Source organism: Annulohypoxylon maeteangense (genome assembly GCF_022496945.1).
Source record: "Annulohypoxylon maeteangense strain CBS 123835 unplaced genomic scaffold GGS22scaffold_7, whole genome shotgun sequence".
Taxonomy (NCBI): domain Eukaryota; kingdom Fungi; phylum Ascomycota; class Sordariomycetes; order Xylariales; family Hypoxylaceae; genus Annulohypoxylon; species Annulohypoxylon maeteangense.
In genome coordinates this window covers 668,764-683,033 of record NW_025953254.1, presented here as the reverse complement: position 1 = coordinate 683,033, position 14,270 = coordinate 668,764, and the positions used below count along the sequence as shown (strand labels likewise).

Here is a 14,270-nt window from a genome sequence, read left to right as displayed (position 1 = left end):
AGCCAGATAATCATTCGCAAAATGTCTGAAAAGGAGATAACCATATCCTGGGAAACCCATTGTAAGTTTTCAACTGAAATAAAACTGTTTGATAGTTGTGTTGACAGATATGAGTTACTGTTCGATGGGATACCTCGCAAATCACCAAATGTTGTTCGAACAGCAACACGACATTGCAGGTAGTCGACCTTCTCTTCACGACAAATCATGTGCCGCAAAGTTCAGCAACTCAGAAACATCCAGTAGACAGTTCAGTGTGGTATCTTGACAATGGAAAAGAACCCAAACTTGCCAGCGCGGAAGTTTTCGGTTCTCAGGAGGCCTTCCGGTTTCTCATAAGTAGTCTTGAAGCTACCAAATCATCTGGGAATAGAGTCGTTAGGCTTATCATTCCTTTAAACAAAGGGGTAATCGTCAGGTCGGATATCATCCCTCTCCGTCTCGGGGATGCCATGGGAATCGAGCACGTTGCATCTTTCGCGAAGCCTCTTCAAAGTTTCCCCGGTGATGCCCTGCATCTAGACGCGGTAACGTTTCCTGAACTGTTTCGTTCTTCTGCGGGAGGAATATTGCTACAGCACTCGCCTCCAACGGCGGGACTTACATCTGGAAAGTTGGCGGTAACTCCGGAGTTCGAGGCCGAGTTTGAGAAGAAGTTGTCGATTCCATTGGTTGTACCAGCGCCAGCCGCTCGTAAACGCATCGTGCTTGTTGGTTGCAGTTATCGCGACCCCTCGTCAGGAGCATGGACAACATTCGCGTGTAGCGCCGCTCGTGCGCTTGGGATCGACCTCGTTATCATCGAAAGGCCCGGGTGCTGGATCGAGAGAAGCGAGTACTCAGATTGGTACGAGGCTCTCTTACCCGCTGGTTCATGGTGGTCGAACCCGCCCAGTGATGACATGGCAGACCACATCGTCGCAGCAGTCAGATCCTATGGCAAAAAGGTCGACGGCATTGTTGCCTTCTTAGAACCATTTCTCGCCACTGTCAGTCGAGCAGCCCAAAAGCTCGGTCTTCCATGCCAACCAGCCGAATCGTACGAGATTGCAACCGATAAATACAAGTTGGCTATGTTCGAAGGCCGTGAACCCTTCTATGGATCTACGGCTGAGGATGCGTTGAATTTCGTGTCTAGCGAGAAGCTCAATTTCCCATTGATCCTCAAACCACGCCTAGGTCTGAATTCGGAAGGCGTTGTACGAGTAGATGATGCAGCAGGGGTCCAACCCGCGGTAGAGATGATCCAGAAGACCTTTTTCAAATCATTCACGATGGAGCGATACTGCGACGGGCCAGAGGTTGACGTTAATGTTGTCTTACTAGATGGTGAAGTCGTCTTCTGCGAGATCTCTGATGACTTCCCCAAATCAGGAGATAAGAGTGACGCAGGAATTCCCGCCTCGCAAAGGAACTTCTTGGAGACCTATATTGTTCACCCCTCCGCACTGCCGCCTACCGAGTTGGAGATGTTGCAGAAAGCCATCAGTATGACTATTCGACGGCTAGGGTTCTCCAGTGGAATAATGCATGTGGAGGCTAGAGTTGATCAATCATCGGTTGAATATCGTCCTATTGGTACCATTATGGATCTATGTCCGACCGAAAAAGTCGCCAAGTCGAGTCTCCCTTCTCCTTGGGTCCTTGAAATCAACCCTCGACCTCCGGGTTTAACTGCCAGTCGCATTGTCGAGTCTGTGTACGGAATTGATTATTTCGGAGTTGCGCTGACCTTAGCTATTAATGATAAGGAACGGGTCAGGGCATTAGCTCGCCCATTTCTGAACGGAGCCCAACACACGGGCGCTATGGTCTTAATCGGTGCCGAGTTTGATAAGGAATGTGAAGGGATCTTTGATTCGGATGATATCTGCGAAGAGCTGCTGTCCCGCAGGCCAGATCTGGCACAAAACAGTAAGTAGCCCCTGAAATGTAGACAACTACTATAACTATTCGGACTCTTTATGGAATCTTGGAGAAATATGCTGATATTGACACTAGTTAACCGCTACGAATGTCTTGCGAAAAGAGGACAGAGAATTCCACACCCGAGTTCCGGCGCAAACACATTCGTGGCTTATTTCAATGTCTTCTCCAAGTCGAGAAAGGAGGCGCTGGAGATAGCAGCTGATGTGCGGAAGGAAGTTCGATACTCGATTCGTTGAAGTAAGAATACGCGATACAGGCATTACCACTTGGAGCTCTGCGAGTTCATGGTTAGCCACTCTTTAAGTCCCTGTAATTTTATGCTCACTCATTTTCTTATTTCAAAGGCGTTGGGTTAGATTGATAGAATATAGACATGGGCAATTAGATAGACATAGACAGGATAGGCAGGATAGACAAGATAGACAGGTATAGACAGGTATAGACAGGTATAGACAGGCATAAACTAGATAACTTACTGATCAGATCTCATATATCAAAAACATACATGGACAGTTAAATTGCAAATTTGCTCCAATGATTGTCGTCCACATAGCTGATTGTGATTTATTTTGTATGTTGAAATTAGCTGTGCCGTTACTAATATGCTATAGGTACATTTCGTCTGAGTCAGAAATGGGATCTTGCAACTTATGGATATTTGGGTACCTTACTCTCAGAAGCTTGTAATGTTTTTTATCGTTCTTTTGCCACTCAGTCGGTATGCAGTATACTATGTTTCTAGGTATCCATAATAGAAATATCCTGAGCTCCGAGTCGATGTCTACCCCCTTGCTGTCTTTCACAGACTATATATGAACTCGGGGTTCTCTCTGTCCGTCAAGTCGAGAAATTCCTGTCCGTCCAATTTTGTATATCCCGGGGTAGCGCGTATGGCTGCCTTTATCCTATTTTCGCGCTTACACCAGAAATTGATGAACAGCAAGATGGCGAATGAAACACACATACACACAAGGACAACTATGTTCGCGTTGCGGTATCGTGGCGCATCATTCGATTGGAAGACTTGAGGTCCGATGATATTGCCGACGCAGTAGGCAATCAGGTACATCGCCGCAGCCGTCGTTTTCTTCGTCCAACCTGCCACATTCGTTGATATCAGCCCCAGCAAGGCAACGAACCCGGTCGAAACACATTGATAGAGATAATATCCTGCGAGTCGCCCACCACTATTACTCAGCGGCACGAGGAGTATAAGGAATAGGCCAAGCACGGAAACCAGGACCCCACCGGCACCAAATAACTGTCAAGAAATGGTCAGCTTAAGGTACAAAAGGTACATGTGCTAAGGGATCCTAACTATGCGACTCTTGAACCTATCACCCAAGTGTCCGGTGACGAGGAGGGAAATGACCTGAACGACACCCCCGGGGACTCCTAGTAGTAGAGATGTGTTCTCCGAGAATCCAAAGGAGACAATGAGTTGCGAGAAGTAATTCGACATCCCGCCTAGTAAAAAACGTCAGCTTCTCATATCAGATGTCGGGGATCATGCAGCTTACCATTGGGGATCGAGGAAATGACACTATAGAGGACGAAAGCCCAGATCATGGGATCTGTGAATGCTTCTTTGCATTGATACCATTTAAAATGCTTATTTCCCACTCCCTGTTGGTTTATACGGATACGTTCGACGGCCATAACGCGTTCGCGTTGTGTTAAGAACCGGGCATTCATCTGGCTATCTGGCATAAGATAGAGGAATAAGAAGCCCATGAACGCCGTAAAAAAGCCAGTCACAAGGAATACCAGTTGCCACGACTTGATTGCAATGGGATGAGCCTCTGTGCCTACGGCAATACCGTAGGCTACGCAACCCCCAACGACTTGACCCCAGCCGTTGAAGCTGAACCACCAGCCTACTCTCGTGCCCTGCTCCTTTTTGGTATACCACTGAGACGTGAACAGGGCGAAACCGGGACTGACGGCTGCCTCGAAAGCGCCGAGGAAGAATCTCACTGTCATTGCTCCGCCGAAGTTCTTCACGGCTGCCAAACAGCAAAGTGTTAGACCCCACATTATCACGTTGAAAGCTGAATATTTCGCTAGCGGTAGTCGTTGAAGTAGACGATTTGTTGGCCATTCCCAGAAGAGGTAGCCAAAGTAAAATATCGATGCTATCCACTGTGAGAAGGTAGAAATTAGTTACCTATACTACCTAATAAGTACCGCTAGAAGAACGGCAGTAGGTAAATAAAGGTTTGACGTCGATACTCACCGAGTAATCCTGACCTTAAATTACGCGAAACAGATTAGTATCTTCTTCGAGTAGGTATAGTATCCATTCTTAAAAGACTAACCTTGCAGATTGAGGTCTTTCTTCAAATGGCAGTTTTAGCAATGTTCTGTCTTATTCTCGACATGAAATATCTTACTTTAATTCCCATGATAGAAGCATATGATAGCGTAGTCTTATCCAGGTAGTTCAATCCGTAAACAACACATAGTAGAGGCATCAAGTGAAGGTCGATCTTTCTGAGCAATTTCTTCTCGTCTTCTGGAGTAAGAACGATGGCTTCTGCAGTAACGAAATTCAAGGCCTCATCGGGATCGTTGTTAGCGATATGTTTGCGCATGGATTCAATAGCTATCTCGTCAGGTGGATCTACTGCTGCTTTCTCAACATCGCCTGATGAAGCTGTTACCGATGTATCTTTGGCGTCAGGCATGGTGCTTGATGTTCGCTCAAATTTCACGAGCCAACGTATGAAGTGAGGGGTTGGTTGGGTTTGCAATTGGAGATGGACGATGGACTGAGAGGGGAATAGCAATTGAAAGACATGATGTTGATCGTCAGCTGTTTTCACTGATAAGGTACGGGTTAAGTAACAACCGTCAAGGATGGACGTCGGGGTATAGCCAATCAAAGACGCATATAGTTATCAACAACAGCTCTTTGTGAATGCGTAACAGGGCGAGTGAGTCGCAAGAAGAACCCTATTTTGGGGTTAGAAACCACATATTGGGTTATATATGTGTCTTGATATAAAGCCAACTATTTGTCAAACGACAGCATACCTACCTTGGTAAATACTTAAATGAACGTAAACGCAGTTTCGGAATATCTTCACCAGGTATGAGAGGTGAAGATTAATACTTATATGAGAAGTGCATGTAGTGTTAAGTTTTCAACTTTGATGACTGACATTTCGCGATTAGCAGTAGGTAAGTACTACTGTCGCCGAAATAACCTACCCAGCAAGAAGAAGGGAGAAAAGTCATCATAACAAAGTTCAACTAAAGGAGGAGCTTCTTAATAGTCCAAAGTCAAAAGATTGACGATGCCTATCTGAGCAATAGCTCGAACATTGAAAATGGGGTGTTCTTTCGGACCGACACGTTAGACGTCGGGTTAATATAAGCTTCTCTAAAGCGCAACCATACAGTACACAGCATGTGAACTTCGTCTCATGTATAATGTGCAGCAAGATCGGATAGGCAGGTAACCGTCTGGTTGGTCGGTTGCCTGGTTGGGTACAGCAAACGGTACCTACCCATGATTCGTTGGTAGTTACGTTGCGCTCACAGGTACATGGCACATGGAGGCCACACCACCACTACAAGTCTACAACTCATGTGGATGTCTCGGAGCCATAAATCTCACACAGTGAAACTTGTTTAACAGTAACTTACCAGCTTGCCAATGATGTTTATGGAGTCCAAGAGTTCTAAAATAGGATGATCTTCATCTATTTCGGTACGCACAACCTAGGCAATCGGATCGTCAGTGATCAACAAGTTTGCTTGCGCAATCAATGATTATCGATCCAATCTAACCGCGCTACCTGTTGATCGTTTCTTTCTTATCAAGCCACCGGAATACTAGATACAGCGCCAAATTTTCATGTCAGCCGGTTAACCGATCTGCTAGTAGGTAGCCAGTTTAAAAAACGCAGAAGAGTGCAAATTATTAATAGTTACCTATTGAGTTTAAGTGCTACGTGAATACGGAATACATTACAGAGGCATTAAATAGCGTGGCGTAAGTGCTGGTACAACCCAAGATCCACCAATTCCACGATGCTCTTTATCAGATAAATGATTCTACATTTTCCAATGAAACGTCATATTCAAACATGAAACTTCTGTAAAAATTATCATATTAGATAGGTTCTACTCTATCAGCAACATTAAGACTCGGAAACACGTGAAACAATGACTTCATCACTTGAATCACCAACAATGAGAACAAGACCAGATAATGTATAGGCGCCAGACCAAAACTTGATCTCCCAGCCGCGTCGACGTTGCCATTGAACTATCGTACAAGGACTGCGCAGACACGCGAAAGGAATTGTCCAGAGACCAATAAAACATCCAGCTAAGACTGTAAACTCTTGCGAAGTATTTAACAATCGACTCCCCAAAAAATGAATTTGTACAAGAGAAGCCAACAAGGGAGCAAGAGCACGAATCGAATACTTCTTGGGTGACGGGACGGAAGTAGTTGCAATGGTTTGATTTTGTCAGAGGCTCCCGAAGATAGCGAAGTAATTCTCCATCCAAATTCCGGCAGGTAAATATCTCCTCTACATCCGAGAAAATCCTCCACGACCATTCCAACTACCAGAAGACCTCACACATCGTAATCCTCCATGGCGAGATTGATTATTTGTCCGAAACACCGAGACAAGAAATTACAAGAATCAAAGTCAGATCCTGCATGCGTGGCCGTGATAATACTCCATAGTGCAATGCAGAACACACCCGTGAGCCGCTAACAGTCCCAAGTCTAAAACACACGCCAGCCATCCCAGTACAACTCCAGCTTGCTTCCCGTCATGAGCGTCGAAAGCGTTCCCTCTCGATCCCCAGAGATTAGGTACTATCGAACAAAGGAGAATCGTAGGTCATAGACGCGAATGCGAAACTAGGAATTGATTTATAGGGCGGCAACAGCAAGGCCGAGAAGACCAGCGAGGCCAGCACCGGAGAGAGCGGCGACCTTGCCAGCACCAGCGGTGGGGATGGTGCTAGGGGTGGTGCTGGTGCTGGGAATGCTGCCGGTGGAGTGGGCAGAGCTGGGGGTGACGGCCGGAGCGGTGCTGTTGGGGTAGACCGGGGGAGGAGCCGGGGCCGAGGTAGGGTAAACAGGGACCGGGGCGGAGGTGCTGTGAAGATGTTAGCCTATTTGATTCTCATCTAGAGGACAACACTACTTTCTTACCAAGTAGTGCAGGCGACGGACGAGGTGGTGTAGACGGGCTTGCTGATGGTGCAAGGGCAGTCAGTGATGGTCAGGGTAGTGGCCTATAGAAGTAAATTTGTTAGCCGACATGCGCTTTGGTTTTTCCTGTACAAGATATTCAGGTATCTTACCTCAGTGACGGTGTAGGTGTTGGAGCCGTAGGTGATCTTGGTGGGGCCAGGGCAGTAAGTCTCGTAGGAGGTAACGACCTCGGTGGTGTAGGCGGTAGCGGCAGTGGTGGTAGCGGCGGTGGTGGTGTTAGCGGAGGCCGAGTAAGAGGCAACCGGGTAAGAGGCCGAAACGCCAGTGGCGAGGGCAACAGCAGCGATGGTGAACTTCATTTTGACTGATTTGTCTGGTATTAAGTGACTCGTGGGAGTTTAGTTGTCGAGGATTATTATGTTTAGTCGAGCAATTAGGTATGCTTGTTAACGAATGAAATTGACTGAAAAGTCAGGGTGATATTTGCAGAGAATGTGTGTGGGTGAGGAAGGAAAAGAGAGGAAGGATTGTCGGTCCTTGGATGTGTCGATTTATATACAGAATGAACAACATGGGGGAAGGTCGCTTCAGGGCTGCACAACCAGCACAACGCAACGTGAACTTCACCTCCCATGAGCGCCCAGGTGTTGATAGCCTAACCCTGGTTTGTTCATGGTCCATAAACCCATGGGTAGGGTCCGCGGCGCTAGGATAGTAGGGTCGACTGGGTCTCCATCCATCTCTTCTCTCCATATTTATTTTTTTCCTCATCTTATTTCGCTTTCCTATCCAATCATAAGCCTCTACGTCGAAGAATAAAAGGAGCTGATGTATACTGTACATAATGTGTGTATTTCTTATGTAGGTATGTATGTATGTACATACGCACATAACACATACGTTAGCATGTCAGGTAGATAATTAGTATAAATCGCCCCAGGGAGGAGTATCTATGGGGTCGTTCTCTCAATAGTGAGTGATGAACGTCAAATCGACCCCTTTTCGGGCGGAGTGTGGGTTCTCCTCTGTGACTTGTTCGCCCGTCAAGAACCGAAATGGGTAGCGCTCAAGATACTGACCGAAAGGGGCGAGTACCCTCGCTCAACGATTGTATATTTCTGCTAGGGTCTTATTGAGGTATATTGGGTTGTAAGTACCTTAACTAAGTGTTTAGTATTACCGAGTACAAGACGCATGATGAATCATTATCATGTAGCATAACAGGAATACGAGATGGGTCTTTGGACAATAGTTCGGGATGCACTATTTTGGATCTGGCCGCTCGTTGGGTGATGGGGACCGGGGTTGTGTAGTAGCATCGACGCATCCTGCAAGGAACAGAGCCAGTCAGCCGGGGTGATAATAGGCCAGCGACAAGTCTGGCGATGCGGAAATTGGAACGCCACTAGCGTCGTTTATTCCTTGGCCTTCTTGGCTAAGAAGATCACGGTAGCCCTGGAGGTCTTTAACGCATTTGTGATACCTCTAAGTATGGGTATTCTGCAAGTGAAGCTATTATTGTAAGTATCGACATGTGTTGAATTCAAATTTAACTTGATACATTCAGACTTGAGACGTTAGGCTCGACATCTTAGGCTATTCGATGGGGTATGATATAGTTTCATAATGTGCAATTCAGCAAACGTTCAACTCCTAGAAGATAGAGGTAGAACGATAGAGGAATTAGAAAAGAAAGGCAAAGCGGAGCGGTTGCTCCAAGATTCTTCTTCTGAGTTCAAAGGTTGGTTCCATTTCTATTTAGCACTTGCCACTTGCAGATGCAGGAACAGATTGCGCTTCTGCAGGAACCGCCAATTGGGCGCGATTCAACAGCTTACACCGTAAGCAACTTGGCATAACAACGCGCACAATCTTACCAACGGCAAAATAAGAATTGAGGATTGGCGCCTATACTTCCAAGAAGATAAAAATAATCAATACTTGACTCAGTTGGGTAAATAGGTAAATTACCTGGAGAAATTTCTTTCGCAGAAAAGGGAAATGGAAGGGGAGAGGAAAAAAAACCAATTCGGATAAGACAATAATAACTCCAGCCTTATCTCGTATCTTGTTCAGGGGCACTTTCTCCATAATATGTACCTACCTAGTAGGTAGTCAACGCTAAACTCCGAATCCGGACAAAGCAACAACTTGAAATTAATGGTGTGAAGGAATTTATTTCATGTATTAAGCCTACAAAATTCATACTGCATAGTACGATAGGGTATGTCCAATCTTGAATACCCTAGGTACTACTTAGTAGGTAATTATTAGTCAAGATAACAGAGCACTAAACCTTGGCTAGGAAGTTACTATGCGTTTAGCATTGACTGATACTATTGTTATGGATTATAGGGCTGCCCGTACTGCGCTGTGCGTACGCAGTACCCTGACAGCCTGATACTTTTCAGGCGAGTCCGGAGTAGGGACGAGGATTAACCCCTGAATATATCCCTGAAAGAACCCCTGAATGACAAGCCGCCGCCGACATCCGTTCGGCCATCTCCAGAATCTCGATTTCTGGATTGGTTCTTCTTGCATAGGACCTAGTTCAGGCGGAAATTGCTAACCTTCCTTTAAGCCTTCTGGAAGTCGGTCAAGTCGGTCAAACAGTGACTGATAAGAGCCAGGGCTCTTTATTATTCACCATTCTAGATCTGGCAGCAGGACACGACAAGCTATCGGACGATATCGCTACAGCGTACACGTAGATTGCCACCTCGTGTCAATCGATCGTTACATAAGAGTCAAGGACATGGATAGTTCTACTAAGTACTGTATAGTGTTTTATGGCATAAAATACTGTAAAGATACACTGTACGAACCTATTTTGGCGCCGCTCTGACTTGGCTGCTTGGTATTACCCACAGGGCAGTCTGCCAGTCTGCCAGTTCGATATTAATGTCTCGTATCTAACAATACAGCGTATGAGAATTTTCCGAAAAGCCCCAGCCAAAATCGCCTTAAGAGGGAGGGGAGGCCGATCATTGCGGGTTAAGCCCACCAGGTCCAATCTTTCTTCGCAATATTAACCGATCGCATCTGTGATTCACGAAAATCTCTTTGGGCTGGATCTGGCTTACGAAAAATACGGTAGTCTGGTAAGTCTGATAAGTCTGGTAGTAAGTAGTATGGATGTCACATCTGATTCAACCATCTTCCTATGGGATTTGACCAGCCTTACCTACTTACTTGCAATATTTAATTAAGGTCGAGCACAAAGCAACCATTACAGTTCCTTCTAGCTCTCAGCTGAATTGATATGCTCGCCTATGATGAGAAACGGCTTTAAGGACCGGCACAATCATGCAGGTTTTTATGGATTTCACCGCTAACTCTCGTAGCGACAGTCATGGTGCCAAAACTAGCAATGCTACGTAGGTAGTTGAGGCTCGTCCATGGGGTATCCCAGCACCTCACATGCGAAGTTCCGAAAGGATAGGCACTCGAGTGTGTTGCAGTATACGCACGGTAATATTTTATTAGTATTTACCTACTCTTCTACATAGTATTGAGCTTACATCGGACCATCTAATCTCTACTATGCCTACGATGGATCGCCGATGCAACCACCATGATGGTAATCAAATACATACGAGATATTATTTAACGATGCGAGATTACCAGTCAAAACGCGCTGTGCGTGTCGCTAACTTAGGTATATCTTACGGATTTAAACCCATCAATTCTGTCGGAGTAATTCCTCCGTATAGAATTCTATCGCCGTCAATTCGATGTCGCTTCGCTCTAACTCTTCGCTGTTAATTTTCGGTTCACGATAAAGTCTTCAAGTTTTGTCAACATCAAGATGATAACGAGTTGAATATTGTGGCAGTGGTGCCAAAGCTAGGTAAAAACCAAGAACCAAAGGTGTCTACCTACCTACCTAGGTAGGTAGACAACTTAAAAAACAGCGTATACTTGTGCGAAATGTCTAGAGCCTACCTAATCTCTATTTTCATTCTCTTTCATTCTATAGAAACCTTTTGGGCAGATACTAGGAATCGTTGCTGACTGATGCCATACGGAATCGGGATTCGGCATAGACTAGAGGGTTACATGTGATTGGCACAAGCTAACAGGAAAAGTTTCAGCGGCTTTGATTTCAAATCGTCATTGCATCGAAACTATTTACGTAGATGAGATGGTATAGTTGTAAATATTTAGATACTTGTTACTCAACCCACCAATCCTCCAAAACATTTTCTCGATCTCAAACATAAACCTACGAAGTAATTAACGTTAGCTTCAAAATGGGTAGCGTAATGAAAGCCGTTGGTATGTGGATAGCAATCGATGTCTACCTACCTGAATAGTATATTTCGCATCAGCGACACTTAGCGCTAATCGGTCCAATCCAGACATCAAAGGCGGCAAGGGGCCTGCTAATTCCCTATTTATCAACCATCAGACGCCCAAGCCCGAGCCCAAGGAGGGGGAAGCTCTTGTGCGTATCAAAGCTTTCGGGCTGAACCGCATGGATCTTATCCAGCGCGAAGGACGGTACCCGGTGCCGCCCCAGGCCCCGTCCACGCTCGGCGTCGAGTTTAGCGGGACCATCGATTCGTTCGGGTCCGGTTCACACGGCGATTTCCAGATCGGAGACGCCATCTTCGGCCTTGCTTACGGTGGCGCATATGCCGAGTACGTCGCAGTGAGTTCTAAGATGCTGCTGCATAAGCCCAGTAGCTTCACCTGGGAGATGGCTGCCGGAATCCCCGAGACGTGGATTACCGCAACTCAGGCGCTTCATCTTGTCGGCGAATTCGCCCCGGGAAAGACTGTCTTGTGGCATGCTGGTGTATGGTTTACCTTCTTCTAGCCTGTCCCTTCTAGTCTTGCCATTAACTGACCGTATCTCTTAATAAAGGCCAGCGGTGTAAGCATCGCCGGTATTCAGCTGAGTAAGGATAGCGGCGCCAGCGGTGTTTATGCTACCGCTGGTACAGATGAGAAGTGCCGATTCATCGAACGCGATCTCGGCGCTACTAAGGCCTTTAACTACAAGACGCAGGACTGGGCACAGGAAATTCTCGATGTGACCGGGGGTAAGGGTGTAGATCTTATCGTAGACTTTATCGGCGCAAGCTATTTTCAGAAAAACTTGACAGTTGCGGCGAGAGACGCTAGGTGGGTTACGTTGGGTATGATGGGCGGTACGAAGCTCGATGGAGTAGATTATAGTATGCTCCTCTACAAAAGGATCCGGATAGAGGGTAGCACTCTACGGAGTAGAGACGCCGACTATCAAGGCCGGCTGAGGGATAAACTGGCCGAGTATATCCCCCATTTTGAAAGTGGCAAACTGAAAGTACTCATCGACACGGTCCTGCCCATGGACGATATCATTAAAGCTCATCAGTTGCTGGAGGAAAACAAGACGACGGGAAAAATCATTTGTACTGTTCCATAGGGAAAACAAGCATACCAAATGATCTTTAGAGGATACTGGTGTCTTCGTCTTCCGTGACCGAAATCTGCACAACTATAGGACTCAAAACCTTCCAGTACCTAAATCATGATCATACCTCCCACCTTGAAGGTAATATCCAGACAACGCCATGTGACTAAACTTATTTGCAACCCGTATCGTTAATGTTCCTTGATCCATCTTAACATCTGGTCAAAAGCAGTTTCTTGTGCGCTTTTGATGTTACCGTCGTTGTAATCTCCGATAACAGCAAAGCCATGAGGGACGCCGGGGTAAACTTGAACCTCATGCTCCACATTCTCCTTGGACATTATGTTTTCTCCGGTCTCGCGGACTTCGTCGGGGAACATAGGGTCACTTTCCACGCATACTAAGCTTACCGGTACTTTCAGTCCTTGGAAATCGTCGGGAGAAACTAGAGTCGCATGCGCCAATGCGCCCGCCTTGATATACGGGCCCTTTGTTGGGGTTGCCCCTTCGCCCGCTTCTTCGTCAGATGGCTTCTGAGCCCCGCTCCAACCTGTTTGTACCTGACTGCGCTCACTCGCTAGAAGTAGGACATATCTTCCACCGAAACAGTAGCCTACTGCATAAATGCCCCCTCCGTTGCCCACCGCATCGGCGAACTCGCTCTTGCATGCGTCGATAACCTTTTCGAGTATCGGCAGAACCTTTTCTTCGGTATGACGCGCTAGCCATTCATCGATCACGAATGACTTTGCAATTTCAGCCGCCTTTAGTTTGATCTTGTCAAGGAATGATGTCCCCTGTGCCTCAGCCTCGGAAGCCAGAGAAGAGTTGGGTGCAGGGTTTCCATCGAACAGGTCGGGCATTACAACAACACTTAGAATGAGTTTAGTATATATTGTTTGTCTTGCGACTATAGATAAGCCTAGGAGTGCGATCGATGTGTTATAGTATGGGCGAAGAAGGAACTGGACATCCTGAGATATACTCACAAGCCTTCATCCGCAAACTTGTCGGCCTGGATCTGATTGTTCGTCGATTTTACGCCGGTGCCGCTGGAAAGGAGGAGGAGGAGCTTTGAAGGGTTTGTCGGGTAGGATTCTGGCTTGGAAAGATATATCTAACACAGTAGTAGTATAAGTATGTGCGATATGTAAAATACCTATTTTGTAGAAATACTAACATCAACTCCACCAAGCTTCCTTAATTCTCCCTTTGGTGTTAGGCCGGTAGCTATACAATCGACGTCAATGTCGACACTAATCATGATGTTACATGAAGGGTAACCTACGAGTCGGCCTGTCGCTTGTGCAATGCTCGCCCATCGTTGGACCAGTCTGCGCTGGGGTATCCCCCGGGATGATGTCCTCTTGAGCATCACTTTCGGGGGCTTTCGTTGCGACGTCCTCTTCTGCCATAGTTATGAGATTGTTTAGTCACAGTAGCTCCGTAGGTGAAACGAGGAATTATGAGAACAGATACTAGTAGGGGGAATAAAATGTAGGAGAATGTTGAATGAATGGAAAACTAAGTGTGTACGGCAGACAGGTAGGATGATGTGCTTGGCAACATGCGTACGAAACAATGTACGTACCTACCTAAGTAGATATCTGGAGCAGATGCAGGTAGGTAGTACGAGGTCTTGAAGAATGACGTATAAGGATTGGCTAGATTCGTTGCAGCTTGAAGCCCTACGTATAATGGTACCTACCTAGGTACCTAGGTATCCATAATTAGGATAGAACCCCGCATTTG

At 46.3% G+C, this 14,270-nt stretch overlaps 5 protein-coding genes across 5 annotated transcripts; 2 read left to right on the top strand and 3 right to left on the bottom strand.

Annotated features, from left to right (window-relative positions):
* Positions 1-21: 21 nt before the first annotated feature.
* Positions 22-2,285, top strand: GGS22DRAFT_179425 (glutathione synthetase ATP-binding domain-like protein; the record flags this gene model as incomplete). Its single annotated transcript, XM_047963678.1, has 4 exons — positions 22-61; positions 115-1,914; positions 2,002-2,144; positions 2,202-2,285. The coding sequence occupies 4 exons, from the start codon at positions 22-24 to the stop codon at positions 2,283-2,285; spliced, it is 2,067 nt and encodes a 688-aa protein (XP_047819494.1).
* On the bottom strand, positions 2,017-4,828 carry GGS22DRAFT_132100 (major facilitator superfamily transporter allantoate). The gene is made up of 8 exons (XM_047958497.1): positions 4,323-4,828; positions 4,248-4,266; positions 4,166-4,179; positions 3,450-4,071; positions 3,248-3,396; positions 2,601-3,190; positions 2,406-2,534; positions 2,017-2,203 (listed from the first exon to the last, which is right to left on the bottom strand). Exons 1-6 carry the CDS (start codon positions 4,614-4,616, stop codon positions 2,729-2,731), a joined length of 1,560 nt encoding a protein of 519 aa, XP_047819493.1. The 5' UTR covers positions 4,617-4,828; the 3' UTR covers positions 2,017-2,203; positions 2,406-2,534; positions 2,601-2,728.
* Positions 4,829-6,667: 1,839 nt separating this feature from the next.
* Positions 6,668-7,567, bottom strand: GGS22DRAFT_132034 (uncharacterized protein). The gene is made up of 3 exons (XM_047958496.1): positions 7,267-7,567; positions 7,115-7,197; positions 6,668-7,058 (listed from the first exon to the last, which is right to left on the bottom strand). Exons 1-3 carry the CDS (start codon positions 7,474-7,476, stop codon positions 6,830-6,832), a joined length of 522 nt encoding a protein of 173 aa, XP_047819492.1. The 5' UTR covers positions 7,477-7,567; the 3' UTR covers positions 6,668-6,829.
* Positions 7,568-11,258: 3,691 nt separating this feature from the next.
* On the top strand, positions 11,259-12,620 carry GGS22DRAFT_132010 (quinone oxidoreductase putative). The gene is made up of 3 exons (XM_047958495.1): positions 11,259-11,395; positions 11,479-11,918; positions 11,988-12,620. Exons 1-3 carry the CDS (start codon positions 11,371-11,373, stop codon positions 12,528-12,530), a joined length of 1,008 nt encoding a protein of 335 aa, XP_047819491.1. The 5' UTR covers positions 11,259-11,370; the 3' UTR covers positions 12,531-12,620.
* On the bottom strand, positions 12,620-14,106 carry GGS22DRAFT_131996 (alpha/beta-hydrolase). Its single transcript, XM_047958494.1, has 4 exons — positions 13,807-14,106; positions 13,699-13,748; positions 13,508-13,635; positions 12,620-13,391 (listed from the first exon to the last, which is right to left on the bottom strand). The coding sequence occupies exons 1-4, from the start codon at positions 13,931-13,933 to the stop codon at positions 12,710-12,712; spliced, it is 987 nt and encodes a 328-aa protein (XP_047819490.1). The 5' UTR covers positions 13,934-14,106; the 3' UTR covers positions 12,620-12,709.
* Positions 14,107-14,270: the final 164 nt, after the last annotated feature.

What these genes read in the sequence shown, in the direction of transcription:
- GGS22DRAFT_132100 (XM_047958497.1), bottom strand. Translation starts at nt 4,616, where the DNA reads ATGCCTGACGCCAAAGATACATCGGTAACAGCTTCATCAGGCGATGTT. An exon ending in CATTTCCTCGATCCCCAATG is followed by an intron (nt 3,397 to 3,449) that starts GTAAGCTGCATG and finishes GTTTTTTACTAG; the next exon opens with GCGGGATGTCGAATTACTTC. An exon ending in ATAGGTTCAAGAGTCGCATA is followed by an intron (nt 3,191 to 3,247) that starts GTTAGGATCCCT and finishes ATTTCTTGACAG; the next exon opens with TTATTTGGTGCCGGTGGGGT.
- GGS22DRAFT_132034 (XM_047958496.1), bottom strand. Translation starts at nt 7,476, where the DNA reads ATGAAGTTCACCATCGCTGCTGTTGCCCTCGCCACTGGCGTTTCGGCC. An exon ending in ACACCTACACCGTCACTGAG is followed by an intron (nt 7,198 to 7,266) that starts GTAAGATACCTG and finishes TTACTTCTATAG; the next exon opens with GCCACTACCCTGACCATCAC. An exon ending in TCCGTCGCCTGCACTACTTG is followed by an intron (nt 7,059 to 7,114) that starts GTAAGAAAGTAG and finishes ACATCTTCACAG; the next exon opens with CACCTCCGCCCCGGTCCCTG.
- GGS22DRAFT_132010 (XM_047958495.1), top strand. Translation starts at nt 11,371, where the DNA reads ATGGGTAGCGTAATGAAAGCCGTTG. An exon ending in TAGCGTAATGAAAGCCGTTG is followed by an intron (nt 11,396 to 11,478) that starts GTATGTGGATAG and finishes GGTCCAATCCAG; the next exon opens with ACATCAAAGGCGGCAAGGGG. An exon ending in CTGTCTTGTGGCATGCTGGT is followed by an intron (nt 11,919 to 11,987) that starts GTATGGTTTACC and finishes CTCTTAATAAAG; the next exon opens with GCCAGCGGTGTAAGCATCGC.
- GGS22DRAFT_131996 (XM_047958494.1), bottom strand. Translation starts at nt 13,933, where the DNA reads ATGGCAGAAGAGGACGTCGCAACGAAAGCCCCCGAAAGTGATGCTCAA. An exon ending in CACAAGCGACAGGCCGACTC is followed by an intron (nt 13,749 to 13,806) that starts GTAGGTTACCCT and finishes TCGATTGTATAG; the next exon opens with CTACCGGCCTAACACCAAAG. An exon ending in GGAAGCTTGGTGGAGTTGAT is followed by an intron (nt 13,636 to 13,698) that starts GTTAGTATTTCT and finishes CTACTGTGTTAG; the next exon opens with ATATATCTTTCCAAGCCAGA.